This window comes from Colobus angolensis, unplaced genomic scaffold (assembly GCF_000951035.1).
Source record: "Colobus angolensis palliatus isolate OR3802 unplaced genomic scaffold, Cang.pa_1.0 Scaffold383, whole genome shotgun sequence".
In the NCBI taxonomy this organism is placed as follows: domain Eukaryota; kingdom Metazoa; phylum Chordata; class Mammalia; order Primates; family Cercopithecidae; genus Colobus; species Colobus angolensis.
In genome coordinates, this window is record NW_012117188.1 from 328459 (window position 1) to 347236 (window position 18778).

The 18778-nt window shown below is 40.6% G+C and overlaps 1 protein-coding gene and 1 long non-coding RNA gene across 3 annotated transcripts in view; one reads left to right on the plus strand and one right to left on the minus strand.

Moving 5' to 3' along the window:
• The window catches only part of OXCT1 (3-oxoacid CoA transferase 1), a 138387-nt gene extending 122437 nt beyond the window's left edge, over positions 1 to 15950 (minus strand). Inside the window, exons 1-3 of one of the 2 annotated variants that reach the window (XM_011954462.1) lie at positions 15231 to 15950; positions 6618 to 6726; positions 5280 to 5370 (exon numbers count right to left, since the gene is read on the minus strand). In XM_011954462.1, the coding sequence (XP_011809852.1) occupies positions 5280 to 5370; positions 6618 to 6726; positions 15231 to 15308 (278 nt within the window). In that variant the 5' untranslated portion in view covers positions 15309 to 15950. Of the gene's footprint in view, positions 1 to 5279; positions 5371 to 6617; positions 6727 to 14591; positions 14893 to 15230 lie in introns of those variants that run through there. The other variant, XM_011954461.1, reaches the window with a different exon arrangement.
• LOC105520624 lies at positions 14981 to 17189 on the plus strand. Its single transcript, XR_001003162.1, has 3 exons — positions 14981 to 15142; positions 15241 to 15332; positions 15722 to 17189. It is a non-coding gene; the product is annotated as an uncharacterized LOC105520624 (long non-coding RNA).
• The last annotated feature ends 1589 nt before the right edge of the window (positions 17190 to 18778 follow it).

The following is an 18778-nucleotide window of genomic DNA, read 5'->3' on the forward strand; positions in this document are numbered from 1 at the left end:
CATACTCCTCACACCCACAAGTGACCATTCCAGCTCAGCTGATTCCTTCCCAATTCTCAGAATTTCATTTCCAAACCTCTTTCCTACCCCCAGCACTCCTGACACAATGAACACTTCAAAGTGTCTGGGTAACAGGTAACTGTCAACCTCCTATTCAACTTGTTTTGCACCCCTAGCCTTCAAATGCTGAATCTGATAAGATTTCCCATCCACCATGGGTAGAAAAGAAATAGCTGCATGACTTACTCTCACTTTGTTCAAAAGAAAACTAATGCCTAAGTAACAAGTATTTTCAAGAGTGTAATTTTGAGCTAGAATGCCCTGCAAGTTAAGAATACATTTGTCCACTAGGGGTCACCAGATGCCTAATGATTCCGTTGTTCAAGGGTTGTCTCCCCATACTCTCAATGCACACAACGCCTTTTGAGTTTTTAACCTACTCCTAATACCTGGCTAGGTCCCCACAATTCTATTCCCTCAAATTCAACTCCACTGCAGCCTTCCCATCTCACCTCATGGCAGGCCCACCTTACAGATCCTCAGCCCAAAACTAACGCAGCGATCTTCGACTTCTCTCACAAACTCCACATTGAATCTCTCAGGAAATCCTGATTCCAACTTCAAAGCCTATTCAGAATCTGATCATTTCTCTCTCACTCCTTGTACTCTGCACTGTCTTGCCAGGGAACTGCAAACCCTTCCTGCTTCTGCTCCCTCACAACATGGCAGCCAAGCAAGCCTTATAAAATGTAAGTCAGAACACATCACTGCTCTTGCTCACACCCCTGTGATGGTACTTTCATTCAGAGGAAAATCAAAGGTCTCTAGAGTGGCCTGCAAGGTCCCATGAGATCAGATGCACTTTGATGTCCCCAACCTCACTCCACGCATTCTCCTTTTTGCTCACTTGTCTTCCTCTCCTGACCTCACCATCCCTCCAACATACCTACATATCCCCCACCTGGTGCCTTTGCACTGGCCTTCCCCTGTCTCAAACTCTTCTTCCAGACATCTGCATGGCTCACTCCCTCACTTCCTTCAAGTCTCTGGTCAAATGTCACCTCAGTGAGTCCCATCCTGATCACCCAATTGAATATTAAAACCTGCCCCTCCATTTTCACACTCCCATTCCCTATTACTTTTTCTTTTTTTTTTTTTTTTGTCTTTTCCAAGGCACATATAACTTCACATATTGGAAAGTTTACTTACATGTTATGTTACTATTATAGTCCACCTCTCCCAAACTAGAGCATTTGGTCCATGAAGCAGAAATCTTGGTCTGTTTTATTCACTATTGTATTCTAAGCTGAACATCTGTTAAATGGATTTATTGCTCAATTCCACTGTCCCCCTCCTCACTGGCTCTTCTCTAATAATAGTGAAAACCTCCAAGTCTTTACACTGGATATTTACCGTTTGTCCCTCTGGATCCATTCTCCAACCTCCAGCCTCCTCTGGACCTCAGATGGCTGCCCTGTAGACTAAATTGAGGGGTCCCCTTGCCTTCTGGCTTCTGATCGCATTCAGCCACTCTGACTGGGTTCACCCAATGGGAGGCACCATCAAGAGGATGTGGGTGAGGGAAAAATATATTCCTCTGGCTCTCTCCCTGAGAAGTTACAGCCCATTGAATAATCCCCTCCATAAAGCTTTTTTCCAGGTCCTACTAACAGCTCTCTCCCTTCACTCCTTCACACCTGGGGCTGGTAACAGCACCCCTCCATTACAAACTCCAGGGTTCTTTATTACTCATGTTTTCCCTCAGCCCTGACCATTCCATTGAAAAGGCTCCCTTTGGTAAACTCCTCAACTACTCAGAAAATTAAATTACATTTGATATCCTCTGGAACCCAGACTAATAAAGTTGTAACGAAATAATTCATGAAGGTAGATATGATCCATTTTACTTTCTGTAGTTTTAAATATCTGAAACTCCTATAGGCCCATAGTAAAGCCAGAATACAGTTGGTCATTGATTGACTTAGGAATTTTTCTAACTACTCTCTTCTGGATCTCTTTGGCTTTTCAACCCATTACCCATTTTAAGTTGGCTCTATTTGGAGATTACATCTCTTTATTCATTTATTTTAGCTCTGAGAATCATGGTTTATATGGGCTTTGCTTTGTTATTAGACTAGTATCCTGGCATAGCAATCAAGCAGTGCATAAGACGCTAGCCCCAGGTGCGCTACCTGACCAGTTCTTCAGGTCTTGAAAATGCTGTCAGCTTACAACGAGAGTGTTTCTTGCCACATAATTTACAACTCAAATTTGGCAAGTGTATATCTTACCTATTATCAGACATTGATGATAAAAAATGAGTCAGACAAGTCTCTTACCTATAAAGACTTACAAGACAAAGAAAAATAGATGTGATCTTTTGCAAATGGGGAATATATCATTTCTAATAGAGACATGAATATTAAAACATCTTATAGCTCTTTAACACTAAATACAATGCTGATAAGACCTTCAAAAAGATTGTTGCTTTCCTTTAGTAGCCAACATTTTTTAGTATACTAAAGAGAGATGTAATCTTTTTCCCGCATCACAACAAACCCGGGTTTCAAACATTTTGGTGATGAGAAAAAGTCTAAGGCCAAGAATTCATTAATGAGACACATTATTATAAAGCAAAAAGATACTGTATCAGAAACAATGTTCTGCAAATATTCTCATGTTCTGAATCTAAAATTTAATTTGCTGATTTTCTGAAATCTCATTAACTGGCAATTCTTGTCAGAATAAAATAAATAAAAATAAAGTTGCGATCACTTACCAAGTTCTATTTCTTTTGTTTACTTTTCATTTTAGACATACTTAAATCTGGATTAGATAATTATATTTGCTATATCAAGAGTACCAAAAAGAAAATGCTGCATTTAAATACAAGGCTAATTTATGACATACCGTAACTTCCCCCCTGCCCAAACTGCAGTTTCACTTTCTGTGGTTTCAATTACCCAGTCACTTGCAGTCCACAAATATTAAATGGAAAATTCCAGATATATAAAATTTGTAAGTTTTAAGTTGTGCACCATTCTGAGTAACATGATGAACCATCATCATCCTACTCCATCCTGCCCGGGATGCGAATCCTCCCTTTGTCTAGCATATCTACACTGTATATATACTACACTCCTGTTCTTCACTTAGTAGCCGTAATGGTGATCAGATAGATTGCTGCAGTATTTGCTGTGCTTGTGTTCAAGCAGTCCTTATTTTACTTAATAATGGCCCCAAAGCAAAGAGTAGTAGTGCTGGTAACTTGGATATGCCAAAAAGAAGCCATAAAGTGTTTCCTTTAAGTGAAAGATCTAAGTAAGAATTAATCTTTTATCCATTAAATTTCAAAGAAAGAGAAAAATATGTGCTAGTTTTGCTGTCATATCTCAAACTGCAAAAGTTATAGCAACAGAGCATAATAAAAGCTTAGTTAAGATGGAAAAGACATTAAATTTGTGGGTGGAAGACAAATAGAAATACATTCCCATTGACAGCAATTGGGTTGAGTATTAGCCATGATTTCAGAACACATCCCCCTCGAATAAGGGAGGACTAATGTAGTTACATGAGACAAGTGAAATCTCTCATGAGCTGAGCACAGAAGTTCAAGTATACATCCCAGGAATTAGTTAGCCCTTCCCAAACAAAATAATTAAATCCTAGGGAATGCCGATAATCAGCTCATGGACTACATCTGACTATTAACTCCTTCAGAGCTGCAGCTTCCTCAACAAAGAACAAGGGCACAGCAGAGGGGTCACTGCCTTTATCTCAAAGTTCAAAGTCATTGGTACAGAACCAGTCATTTTAGAGTGATAGACTGACCATTGGGCTCTCAAAACACTATTATAGCTGACTAGTACAGTAATATATATATATACACACACACACACACACACACACACGCCAGTAATTATAAGTGTAGGTACACATGTATAATCAGATTTCTGAGCCTTTGACACAACAGCAACTATTCTGCATCAAGAACTTTATATTGACCTGCAGTATCCCTTATAAGCATAAAGCTATCTGGAAAACTGAAAGTGCTGATAATCAAAAGTATGTATAATCAAGTCAAATTAAAGGGCATAAAATATGTTTAAGAGTTATCAAGTTGTCATAAACAAGTTACTTCTCTATTTTCAGATGATCTGAAAAGTCAGTTAAACAAGGGACAAATGATTTCTACAATCCCATTCCCCTCCAACACACAGTAACTCTGAGACTCAGACTTACAGGCTCAGAACAGTAGGGAATACAAAACTACTGTAAATAAACGAGATTGGTAATGTAATATATATATCAAAGATAAGTAAAATTCAGCATACAAAGAAAGGCTAAAAGTCTCTAAAGGAACTCGAAAAGGGGCAAGATCAATAAAGACTAGAAAAGTTTCTGTAATTGGATAAGGATACTTTGAGGATATATAACTTAAGTCTAATTCTGAGAGATGTGGATAGACAGGAAAGAGGAGAGACAATCTTCCAGATGGAAATAGACCCAGAAAAGGAAAAATGGGCACAAAAATAGCATCAGTTTTATTTCCTAAATAACCTACACTATTTATTCTAAACTGCTTTTATAATCAGCTAAAATGCCAATTGGGTGATTAAAAATGTAAAATCCTTAAAGTCTTTAATTGTTGAGAGCTGATGACTTACCATTTTGTAAAAATAAAAATATGGCTTTTCCTAACATAGCTAAATGTACCTTAATGTGCATGCCATTATTAAAATGATGGCTTATTTCTGACCAACATAATATGCAATCCTATTATCTTAAGTGCTGGCTGCATATCCACCTTCCAAGACCAGCCATGTTTTTATGATTAATGGTATCCTTTTATGTATGATCTAGAATGATGGCACTGCTAAAAAAAGGGCTTTAAACAGATTTCAAATTGATGCCCACCTTGCTTTATAAATGATCTAATAAATAACATAAAACAATACCTTTAAATTTTAAAATGCAAGACTTAATTTGAAGATATATATTCTAACTTCAATATATTTTAAGTTTAGAAAAATAAAAGCACATCACATTAAGATATAAAGTCTTAATTTATATCTTTATACTAGATGAAGCAAGTCTGCTTTACTTATGAAGGATGGTACCAAAAACATTTGGATAAATGTAACCCTCTTGACCTTGTTAAACACTAGATTTTGATGCTCATGTGAGTAGGAGAAAACTTCATTTCACTGATAAACTCTGCTTAAATATTGAGAATTGGCATTTCTCTCCAGCCAATTGTTTTTAAAATGTACACTTACCCTGCGTTGTTGCTGACTGCAGTTAGTCCTTTTACTCCAGTTTTCAGTAAAGCATCTATAAGATTCTCCGGAATTCCACATAGCCCAAAACCTATATTAAGCCGAAAAAATAAACAATTTGTTAAGGGGGTAATAAAGTTCTTTCAGAGAAGTGGGTGTTATTCTTTTTAAGAGGGAAATTAAACAAAGCACATTATTAGATCCACTAAGCAAAATACACATATATATCTCAGAAGCTTAATAAACAGTCATGCAGCTATATCCAAACGTTTTGAACCATTATATCACATATCATCGCCCAGTCTTTGAACCACAAGTATAAGGCCAAGTGCAACCAGTTTATATAGCTACACATTGCCCAGCTTGCACTTAACTATATATCTATTGTCCTGCTTTATAAATCAGTTTTTCTATAACTTTTTTAAGAATGTTTACATGTCTTAGTAGATTCTGCACAGTTGGAAGCCTAAGCCCAAAACAGTCATTTCTTTACATTTTCCATGATTACTCAAATTGTTTTGGGTTTAAAATAAACATTCAATGACTTACTTGGATGAGTGGGGATCAATCCTAAAAATAATCCTTGATATTATTTATCAGAAGCAGGCAGCAAGTTGGGTACGGGTGACTGATGCCTGTAATCCCAGCACTTTGGGAGGCCAAGGTGGGCGGATCACTAGAGGTCAGGAGTTCAAGACCAGACTTGCCAACACGGTGAAACCCCATCTCTACTAAAAATACAAAATTTAGCCAAGAGTGATGGCAGGTGCCTATAATCCCAACTACTTGGGAGGCTAAGGCAAGAATCGCTTGAACCCGAGAGATAGAGGTTGCAGTAAACTGAGATCGCACCACTGCATTCCAGCCTGGGCGACAAAGTGAGACTCCCTCTTGAGATTCCAAACAAGCAGCAGCAATAGAATTGGCAGTGGGGGAGGTCAATACAGATGCCTATGTCTACAGGGTCTCTGAAGGTGTAAGCTTATGAGATTAATGCCAACTTTTTAAGTAAAAAATTGGGATCTAGGGATTTTTTTCAAAGCTATTAACAAAACACGACTACTTTGAAGCTTCAGTTTTTCAAAACAGAAACACACAAATACACACACACACACACACACACACACACACACACAGAAAGTAAAATATTGAATGCTAAACCTTGCTAAACTTTTAGGAAGAAGACACTAAAAAAACAGATGATACTATAATATATAAAATAAATAATGCATAATAAAATAATTATCATTTTTATACATCTTTGTCATTGTGATTTGCTGGTTTCATTTAAAAACATAAGGACATTACCGTAATATTAAAAATGGTATTAGTACTCACCACCAACCAAAACCGTTGCACCATCAGGGATGTCTTTTACAGCTTCTACTGGATCAGTATAAAACTTGGTATGGCGATGAGCACTGGTGGAAAAGGAACAAACACATCCCTGAAATATTAAAAAAAAAATTGATAATCATTTAGAGATACAGCTTTGTGTGTGTAGCAATTTATTCAATTGACAGACAAATGATAATTTCATTATCCCCTTTATATATACATGTTTTTAATTGCCAGGTAATAATTGTATATAATGCATATATTTATACAGGTAATAAATGTATATATTTATGGCACACATGGTTGTTTTTATATGTATAGTAGACCCCCTTATCCACAGTTTCCCTTTCTGAGGTCTGTCACCCCAGGTAAGTATGGTACAATAAGATTTGGGAGAGAGAATGCATTCTTATAACTTTCATTACAATACATTGTTATAATTGTTCTATTATTAGTTATTGTGACTAATGTCTCATAGTCTAATTTGTAAATTAAAATGAATGACAGACATATGTAGGAAAAACAATTTATATATGGTTTGATACTACCCACAGGTCAGGTATCCACTAGGGTTTTGGAACATATTCCCCTCAGATAAGGGAGGATACTATATACATTGTCTAATGGCTCAATCAGGCTATTTATAAATGCACACGCTTTTTTGTGGTAAAAATCTCTAAGCAATTTTCTAATATACAATATATTATTAACTATAGTCACCGTGGTGTTCAACAGATCTCTTGAATTTATTCCTCCTAAATAAAATTATGTATCCTTTGACCAACAACTCACCAACTCCTCACCTCCAGCCTCCATAACCACCATTTCACCTTTCTGTCTGTGATACTATCCCCCTCTTTAAAAGCCTGGAGCTTTAAGTGACTCATACTTAAAAGTAAGATGGATATTTTATCCACAGATTATCACTGAAGTCCCCTTGTAACAGATGTCTTCTACTACATAAGGGAAAGTTCTAATTCCATCCTTTGTGGCCACCCAAAAGAATGAAAGTAGAAAGAAAAGTCTGTAGGGTCCAGCCCCACAGGGTCAGTGGGTTTTTCTCCCCGTGTGCAGAGACGAGAGATTGTAGGAATAAAGACAAAAGACAAAGAGATAAAAGAAAAGACAGCTGGGCCTGGGGGACCACTACCACCAAGACGCGGAGACCGGTAGTGGCCCCGAATGCCAGGCTGCGCTGATATTTACTGGATACAAGACAAAGTGGCAGGGTAAGGAGTGAGAGCCATCTCCAATGATAGGTAAAGTCATGTGGGTCACGTGTCCACTGGACATGGGGCCCTTCCCTGCCTGGCAGCCGAGGCAGAGAGAAAGAGAGGAGGGAGAGAGAGAGAGAAAGCTTACACCATTATTTCTGCATATCAGAGACTTTTAGTACTTTCACTAATTTGCTACTGTTATTTAAAAGGCATGGCCAGGTGTACAGTATGGAACATGAAGGCGGACTAGGAGCCTGACCACTGAAGCACAGCATCACAGGGAGACCGTTAGGCCTCTGGATAACTGCGTGTGGGCCTGACTGATGTCAGGCCCTCCACAAGAGGTGGAGGAGTAGAGTCTTCTCTGAAGTCCTACAGGGAAAGGGAGTCTCCTTTTCCTGGTCTGCTAAGTGGCAGGTGTTTTTCTTGACACTGACGCTACCGCTAGACCACAGTCCACTTGGCAACAGGTGTCTTCCCAGATGCTGGCGTTACCGCTAGACCAAGGAGCCCTCTGGTGGACCTGTCCGGGCATAACAGAAGGCTCACACTCTTGTCTTCTGGTCACTTCTCACTATGTCCCCTCAGCTCCTATCTCTGTATGGCCTGGCTTTTCCTAAGTTATAATTGTAGAGCAAGGATTATTATAATATTGGAATAAAGAGTAATTGCTACAAACTAATGATTAAATGATATTCATACATAATCATATCTATTATCTATATCTAGAATAACTATTCTTATTTTATATATTTTATTATACTGGAACAGCTTGTGCCCTCAATCTCTTGCCTCGGCACCTGGGTGCCTTGCCGCCCACAAAAGTCCATATACTGGAATTCAAATTCATAGCAATGGTGTCATCGAGCATCAGTTTCTGGTAACCCAATCTTCCATTAATCAATAAGTATTTACTGTAAACCTACCATGTGTCAAGTACTGTACTATTTGTTCCAACATAGTTAAGTATTAAGACATGAGCACTGCTCTCTAAGAAATTAAAGCCAATGTGAATAAAACACATACCTACAGAGTTGGGCTCCAAGTTCAATCTTAAATGTCAAAGAATGCCTCCTAAAGGGACAAGAACACCTTACAAAACAACTCATCCTCCTACAGGGCTTAAGGTTTATGGAGCCTACATAAAAGGAACAAACCATTATCTACAAGGAAGGTAAGTCTAGCCTTACCAGTGACTATTTGGTCCCAAATGAGTCACCTAGTGAATATTCATGAGCAATCAGTTGTAAACTTTTCCCTTTCCCCTACTTCATCCACACTATGCACAAAAGGAAACAAGAAAGCAGATTCTGTAGCAATCATTCATACGCAATATCACCTTTCCTTTATTCTCATTACACAGTCAGCCTAAAAAGAAAGAATAACATCTGAATCTTGGTATACTGCCACCTTAACATGCCAGTTGTGAGCTCACATCCACTGCCTAACAGTCTCCCAGACAGACACAACTGAAGTAGTCAAGGTGACAGCATAAATGTCTATCATTCTTTTCTTCCTCTAAAAATAAGCGAGCACACTGCCCAAACCCTGAGAAATAAGTCTAGGCAGAGATAGAAAGGGCTTGAGCCACAAAGAGTTTTCCCTCTTTCCTATCCTCAAGTAGCAAGGATTCATCTGCTTCTATTTTAAACATACATTTTTTTTTTTTTTTTTTTTTTTTTGAGGCGGAGTCTCGCTCTGTCACCCGGACTGGAGTGCAGTGGCCGGATCTCAGCTCACTGCAAGCTCCGCCTCCCGGGTTTACGCCATTCTCCTGCCTCAGCCTCCGGAGTAGCTGGGACTACAGGCGCCCGCCACCTCGCCCGGCTAGTTTTTTTTTTGTATTTTTAGTAGAGACGGGGTTTCACCGTGTTAGCCAGGATGGTCTTGATCTCCTGACCTCGTGATCCGCCCGTCTCGGCCTCCCAAAGTGCTGGGATTACAGGCTTGAGCCACCGCGCCCGGCCCATTTTTTTAATATATGGAAAATGACAATTGTGACAGCCTGAATAAACAGGCCAACAGAAGGATCGCAAGATAAAGTTGAGGATATCTCCTAGAGACACTTAAAATGACAGGTCAAGTTTTTGAAGCTTAGAAGGATCTTGTAATTTACCCAAAACTGTGTTAAAGCAAGACCAGATCCAAGATTTTGTTTGGCCTTCTACCTCAGGATCTTTCTACTGCAGTATGCTTCTCTCCAAGTTTTTTGAAACCTTTCATACTCTACTTTCCGTTTATTGATATACAACGAATCTTTGTGAGTGTTCTATTTCTTCCTGTATAACTCTGCTGTCATTATCTCCACCCAGAAGTGAAGAGTCAGGCCCTTATATCTAGAAGGGGAAGAAAATTAAAGAGTTTAATCCACAGCTCAACAGTCTGTGCAGTAAGATCACCTTAACTATTTCAATATGTTGAGAAACACAAATCCCACATAGAGAGGAAGTTGGAAGAAAACTCATTTCCCCTATACACCTATACAGGCTTTTTAGATTCAGGTATCCATTCCCTCAAGCATTTACCCTTTGAGGTACAATCCAAATACACTTGAAGTTATTTTTAAACGCACAATGAAGTTGTTATTGACTACAGTCTCACCCTATTGTGCTATCAAACAGCAGGTCTCATTCATTCTTTCTATTTTTTGGTACCCATTAACCATCACCACCTCTCCCCTGCCCACAAATAAAAGCATATAACCATAGGCTTATCAAGAATTCTATTCTTTTGTTTCATCTGATAGTTTTCATTACAGTTAGAAATTACCAAAGAGCTTGCCACACTCCCTGAAAAAAAAAAAAATTTCCTCAAAAGTATTTTAGAGAAGATATGTTTAGCCAGATAATCAAAAGTGAAAAGCACAAAGTGAAGATGTTTCCCAGGTAATCTGAGAAGGGCTCAAGACAATGAAGAACTTTCAGGTACTCAAGTTTGTTTATTTCATTATTCATATATTCAGTTAACAATATTTGTTGACATTTGATATCTATTTACTAAAGAGTCAACTTGTACTACAACAGACTCTGGAAACCCTAACATCTAGTTTAGGAGACAGTATGGCATGAAAGATCATGCTCTTGGGATCAAAAATACCCTTGCTTCAAATTCCAATTCTGCCACAGTTACATGAACCTAGGAAAATTACTTAACCACTGCATCTCTTTTTCATGGGGGGAGAGGGTACTTTAAGTTTACAAAAAGATAATAAATGTAGGAATGTAGTAAGGAACAAATGATGTTATATACAGAAACCCTGTGCCAGGACTATAGAAGATACCCAGGGGATACTAGCTTCCTTTGGAAAATACAAGCTTTTCTTCCTTCTCCACTAGGGCAGTAAGATCAACTTGTCATTTATTGGAGTTTAGTTTTAATTTTAATTGTATATAAATATATATTTATGTAGGCAATAAATGTATATATTTGTGGCGTACGTAGTGTTTTTATATGTACAGTAGACCTCCCCTTGCCCACAGTTTCCCTTTCTAAGGTTATATATGTATAAAACATATTCTGATGTCATCTACAGAAGCCCTGTGCCTGGACTATAGAAGTCACTCAGGGGATGTTAGCTTCCTTTGGAAAATGCAAATTTTCTTCATTCTCTACCAGGGCAGTAAAACCAACTTGTCATTTATTGGAGTTTAGTTTTAATTTTTTAACCACCTCACTCTACCATATGTATGCTCTCCACTGGTTTTACAAAGAATGTTTTTAAACACAATTCTTACCGTAGCAAATTAACCCAGGTGATCGTTGTTGAAAGTTTTCAAAAAAACACGGGTCTTAGCTTTAAGATTACTTTAACATGAGGTGATATTTATTTTGTCACCTTATGGTTAAATAAATGACAAGGAACAGCTGATATTGTCCAAGTCAGTATCAGCTGATATTGTCCAAGTCAAGAGATACACGTTGTAAGGAAAAGGCAGTAACATGTAAGTGGATGCACTCACAGACCTGCAGAGCATGGCATCACTGCCAAGAGGTGGTGATGTGTGTGAAAACACTTTAGCTGTCCAGAAGTGGACCAGTGTCTACCAAAGGTGGAATGTTCACCTTCAGCTAAACACTGCCAATTATGCACATGTAACAAGAATAAACCTCAACAAGCTCACAGGGAGTTACAACACTAGGCAATTCTCTACAGCAGTGGTGTGCATTGTTACTCCAATGCTGGAGGGGTACTCAGTGCTCCAAAGGAGCACAAATGAAGGAGTAATTCATTCTACCTGGTGGACTAGAAAACCAGAGTTTGCCAGGTGTTAAATACTTGTCAGGACGGTGATTCCAAACAAGGGAGCCACATAAGTAAGAATTCAATGATATGAAAAGGCTCTGTGTACTCACAGACACGTGGGATCAGGTCTTATGGAGAGAGGTTCATGAAGATCAGGCTGGAGAAGCAGATTGAGGCAGTTTGTAAAAAGTCTTACAGACTACACTGCAGAGTTTCTTTTTCCTTTTCTTTATAATTTTTTTATTTCCATAGGTTTTTAGGGAACAGGTAGTACTTGATTACATGAGTAAGTTCTTTAGTGGTGATTTGTGACTTGATCGTTCAATGAGGAAGGGACAGCAAAGCTTTTGAAACAGATGTCATAATTCAAAGGAAGCCTGAATTAAGAAAGTGGTATGGAAACTCATTATTTCTTTCCTTCACCCATTTGTACCAACTATACAAAATACTGGGGCTACAAAGTTAAAATAAATATTAAAAATAAAACACTGACATAGTCCCTGTTAGGATGAAACTTACAAACTAGCAAAGACAGTAGTCATTAAATAATTACAAAATTTTAAACACAATCATAGTATTTACTTGAGGAGCTGTAAGGAAGAAACAGCTGCTGAGAAAGAATGCCAGGGACAGCACTGAGGAACATTTCAGAAAGAGGCACATATGACACTTGGTGATCAACTGGAAGTGCAGCAAGGAGAAGAGAAGATGGTTCCAGGATTTCCAGCTTATATACTGGATGGATACTGGTGCTGTCAAGCACAGTGGAAGAAGAACAAAACAAGGAATGGGAAAGTCACTTTATGGCTGGTTTGCTTTGGATCAGAAAGAGCTTTAAGCACCAAATGACATCCAAGTGAAGTTCACCAGTTGCACCAGAAGGACTGCAGCTCAGGATAGTCTGAGCTTAGAAAGAGATTTCGGAAAAGACAGTGTCAAGGATCAATGGTGGGGAAAGTGTTAGTGGTACTCTTATAATCTTTTTCCCACTAATAATTTTCTATCGTGAAAATAGTTATTAAATGCTCCTCACTGCCCTGCAGTAATAATGAAGAAAAGAAGATACCTTCCAATAGTCTATTCTCACCTAAGTCCATGCCAGATAACTCTGAAAGGGGCAGTCAGGACCCAGACCAGCAGCATCAACACCATCTGGAACTTATTAATGTAAAGTTTAGGGCCCTACCCAGGACCTACTAAATTAGAAATTCTGGGGCTGGGTACAGCAATCTGTTTTAGAAAACCTCCAGGTAATGCTGATGCACTCTCAGGTCTGAGAGACACTGGGCTTGCCCATCATAAAAATGGTAAACATTTAAGAAAATAACTATCTCATTTTAGCTGTTAGTTCTGTTTAGTGGGAAAACTCAAGGTTTCTGTTTGCCTGCAGGGTTCTCTCATCCATATGTTAAACATGTGTAGAATATCTCATCTATGCAGAGTAGCGTGTTTGTTGAGGGAGACTGAGTGTAAGGCATAAATATGGTCTCTGCCATCAGGGAACTGTCATCTGGTTGAGGAGACAATATACACATCTGAAAAGTTCAACAAGCAGATAAGTGGTACAGTTCAACAGAAGCAGCAGGTGAGGATTTAAGGTGCTAAACAATAAGGGCACTAAGAGTCACAAGCTAGAGGAACAGTGGGAGGCAGGAGTTAGACCTATGATAATTAAGCCTGACAGGGGTAAGTTTGAACTCTGTATGAACTTTTAATGAGATACAACAGAACCCCTTATTTGCATCTCCTCCCTCTAAGAAGAGGTTTGCTGAGCTTCGGAAATGGTTTAATGATACACTCAAAGTGGAAAAGACTCGAAGTTAGTAAATTACAGTTGGGCAAACAACTATCAAAAGAAGGAACGTTCTTGACCTCGGCCCAAGGGTATCACTGTGCTCTGGTTTGCACTAGCTTCAGCACCGCTGCAGTCTCACTGAAGGTCAAGTTCCCTTTTAATAATGCTTTATATATCCAAGTCTACCTGCAGTTACCAAAATGCTTCCTAAGAGGCATTTAAGAGTAAAATAGTCCAGTTCTGAATCATTCCCTAGCACCTACCGAAGGAGCTCAGCGGCTCCTCTGTGTTCTCAGCGGTCAGGGATTGGATGCAGGAAAGAAGAGCAATGGGGTATGGCAGGTACGCTTCAGGAGTAAGCACCGTGTGCATGGCATGCTGTCAAGCTCAGACCTATTACTGAATACCAAGGAAGAGGCTCCCGCGATTGAGACAGCGGGGATAAAGCCACCCTCCTGGACCTGGCGCGCTGGTCCTGCAATTCGCTCCTAGGGCTCCAGACAAGGGTGGGCTTACAAGCGAGGACAGTGCATAGGGCAAAACCACAAGTCAGTCCACGGTGGGAATGCCTCCGGATACCACTCGGTGGAGAGTTGGCAGTGGGGCACAAAAAGGATTTCAAAGGGCTCTGAAAACCGAAAGCCCCTAACCCGGATACAAGGGGCCTCGAGAGAAAGGTTTGTCCGCCCCTGCAGACCAGACGCGAGCCAGGGACACACCTCGGATGGTTTCCCAGCTTGGCCGGCAGGACGCCCTGGCGAGCGCTCCAGTCTGCCGGGCAGCAGAGCCAAATAGGGGCGGAGAGGATGGGAGCTGCATTCCACACCCGCCGCACCCGGCATCCAGCCCCAGTGAACTCGAGCAGAGAGCCATGGCGAACCCAGCCTCAGATTCTGGGCCTCTAGAGATTCCTCTGCCCAGAGTTCCCACATCGGGGGCGCGAACCTACCCGCTGTTGCCTCACTCCTTCACCTCCATACACTGGCGCCCTCCTCCCCTAGTTCAGACCCTCAGAGTCCCTTTCCAAGGGCGGGTGCCAGGAGGGACGCCGAAGGACCGCCAGGGAGCTCGAGAGCGCTGCCAGGAGTCCTCCCGCCCCTTCTCAGCCTCTCTGCGCGCTTCCTTAAGGTTCTCGCTCCATCAGGGAAGCGACTGCAGAAGCAAGCAAAGGCGGACATCCAAGAGGCCGGCGAGGCCAAGAACGCGTCACCGCGTGTCCGTGACGAGGGCACCCCGCCACGGATGCCAGATCCCAGGCTGGAGAGAGCGGGTAGGGGCAGAGGAGAAAACGCGGGCACCACTCAGGGTTTGGTCCACGTCCTTCCTGCCCGTGGCCTTCCTCTTCCCCCGCACTTTACCTTGTACCAGGCTCCCCTAGATCCGCAGGCAGAGGCGCAGAGCCGAAGCCCGGAGGAGAGGAGTTTCACAGCCGCCATCTTCAGGCCGTGGAGCAGGAGGAGGCTACCGGGTGGAGCGCGCGTTTGGGTGTAGGTGCGCGCTGTCCCGGGCGCCGCCGAGTCACTGCGAAGGAAAGCGCGGCGTGCTGGAGCCTCCACAGCGCGGCTATGACGTCCTACCGCGCGCTGCCGGCTGCTGCTTTTAAAAGAAGTGAGGCTGGGCGGGGCCCCGGCGGCGAGAAGAGACTCTGCGCAGCCGGAGCGGATCGCGGGGAAGTTCCTCTCAGAGCCTCAGGTGTCTGGGCGTAGGCGAGACCGGGCGTGTGTTGGCGCGCACTTGCCGCTGCAGCCCTTCTGTCAGCCCTTTAGCTTAGATGGGGCGCTGGTGGCCGCCTCCCCCTAGGTTGTGGATGAGTCTTGGCCTAGGGTTCAGGACCCTCCGGCCGCGGGAGGATCTCCCGCCAAACTTGTTGCTTTTCCAAGTCAGTGCTTGGTGTGTGTGTGAGCTGCATAGGGGCACCCCTCGAAACCCCCTTCTCTTCTCCCGCCTGGACTGCGTTCACATTTCTAACATTTCTCAGCCCCTTCTCCCCAAACCTGGCCTTGGCTTACGTAGAGTAAGTTTGCTGCGAGGACCTTCCTCGAGCTGTCGGTCAAGAGGTGTGAGCAACAAGGCTTGCAGAGGAATGAGATTAAGATTGAACCTCTGTGACCTGACTTTAGCACACCTTTTCTTCCCCATCATCCAAGTTTGCGAATTTCAGGCTCTTTCTCGCACTGGAGCCCCAGCAACCCAGAGATTTACTAAGGAGATGCAACCATAAAGGTAGCATATTGCTTTAACCTTAGGCAAGTTAGATAACTTCCCTAAGCCTCAGTGTCCTCATCTGCAAATTAAGATTGCTTATAATACAACGTCATAACGTTTCTATGAGTAAATTCATGCAAAGTTTCTGGCCGTATTATGAGGAGTCAATAAATGTTAGCATTATTTTAAGTTTATTCCATTGTAGCAGTTCATTGACATGTCACGTACATATTCTGCAACCCCTGTCTTTTGATCAACTCCTTGAGAACATGAGCCAAGACTGATTTCTCCAGAACTGTCTTTGCACTTAGCAGAGTGGAAAGACCAAGTGGAAGCTCAATAATATTTTATTTGATTATGGCCTGACCAAGTTTTGAGAATGTGATGTTAGTTTTGAACCAAAGCAAAGCACACAAAAATTAAATGAGATCTTAGCTTCCTTAGCAAATACAGTAAGGTAATGAACAGTGAAGATCCAGTTCAAAGTTTGTCCATAAAAGCATTTGCCCTTGCATGGTATTCTTTTAACTCTGAACTTTTTTTCCCTGTAAATGTTATAATTTTAGGCAAAATCAGTTAAGGACTAAAATACCAAGTTAGACTATTCAATTACATTGGAGAAACTAACTTAGTAATGGTTGATATTTCAACACATTTTAAGAAGTTGGATTGAGGGGAAATTCAAGTACTGTAACTAAAGTCCCACAACTAGTGATAATTTAGCATATAGCAGCTGTTGTACCTTTAACTTACACAATGTGAAAAAAAAATAGCATTCCAACTGAGTCTGCTTTTCCACTTTTGCCCATTCCAATTGGGCCTACTTTTCCACTTTTGCACTTCCACAGGGCACATGAAATGGAAAAACTGCATTGGCAACTTTGCCGGTGGTCATATGACTGACTCTTGGCTGGTCTCACTTTGTTGCTCTTGGCTGAGGAAGACACATTTTAAATGTTGCATGTTATGTGACTGAGTCTCCTGAGAAAATCAGCCTCATTACTGTATGTTCAAAACACACTGTACTGTATTTTTGATGACTATGACTTCATTTTATACTTTTAAAATAATTTGTAAGTCTCCTCGACTTGAATAAATTGGATTACAAATTACAAAAAAGTTCTTATATGCTGATTTGCCTTCTAGTTACACAAAGGCACTTCAATTTTAATTGATGTGCAAAATTTTACTTCTTTTAAATATCTGAACTTTTATAAACTAGTAAGGATATTTCCCACTTGCTTTGAAAGGCAGTTTCTGGCAAATATGTTATATTCTGGAAACTTTACTTTGTGGAATCTTCCAGTTTAGCTTCCACACTTTTAAAAACTGGGAGAATTGGATTAAAAGCCTTTAAACAAAAGGTCTGATTCCAGTCATGCAATGAGGAAAGTTTTGTTTTGTTTTGTTTTGTTTGTATTATGGGTTTTTTTTTTTTTTGTATTATATTGTGATACATATGTGTATGTGTGGGTGTGGGTGTGGGTGTACATACACAGAGTCATGTGCCACATAACATTTTGGTCAATAATGGACAGCATATATGATGGTGGTCCCATGAGATTATAATAACATATTTTACTGTAGCTTTTTTATGTTTAGAAATGTTTAGCCAGGTGCAGTGGCCCACGCCTGTAATCCCAGCACTTTGGATGGCCAACGCAAATGGATCGCTTGAGCCCAGGAGTTCGAGACCAACCCAGGCAACATGGTGAAACCCCATCTCTACAAAAACAAACAAACAAACAAAAAAAGTAGCCAGTGTGGTGGAGTGCACCCATAGCCAGCTACTGGGATGGGGTGTGGGGTGGGCAGTGGGGACTGAGTCAGGAGGATTGCTTGAGCCTGGGAAGCAGAGGTTGCAGTGAGCCGAGATCGCTCCTTTGCACACCAGTCAGTGCAAGACCCTGTCTCAAAAAAAAAAAAAAGAAAAGAAAAGAAAAATTTAAATACACAAATAATTACCATTATGTTACAATTGCCTACTAAATATTGTGCAGTAACATACTATACAAGTTTGTAGCCTAGGAGTATAAGCCATACCATATAGCCTAGGTATGTAGTAGGTTAGACCATCCAGGTTTATGTCAGTATATTATAGATTAGCACAATGACAAAATAGCCTAGCATCTAATTTCTCAGAACCTGTCTTTGTCATTAAGCAAGGCATGACTGTGTGGCAACATTTTATCAGATAAATGCAGGTAATGTGTCAGAGTTTAATTCTCTGTTTTAAGGAGTTTCATTTTAATTCTCCTTAAATATGATGCATTAGCATCTCTCATTAGTGCAAGATAGGACATCCTGTTCTCACAGTTGATGGTATACTCCTCCAGGCTGATAATCAGGGGCATCTGAAGACTTGTTTTTCAAATGTTGATTAACTGGTTTCACTAGAAATAGCAGTTTTTAAGTAGGTCATTTGAGTCACTTATAAAAGTGCATGCGTGCTTCATTTTATGACAATAGTCTTTTAGTATATGGAGAACACAGTCCTTCAAACAATTTGCCTTTAGTAGGTTTGAAGAACATAAATCTGAGACTTCACATAAATCTGTAAATCTAAGTATTGTTTTATGATGCAAGTCATCACCCATTAATTTGCATATTTTGCAAGCTTATTTGTATAGATCCTTTGAAGGAGTCCCTTGTATTAACTAGTGTGTATTTAATATTTGTTCAATGAATAAAGAAAAAATAA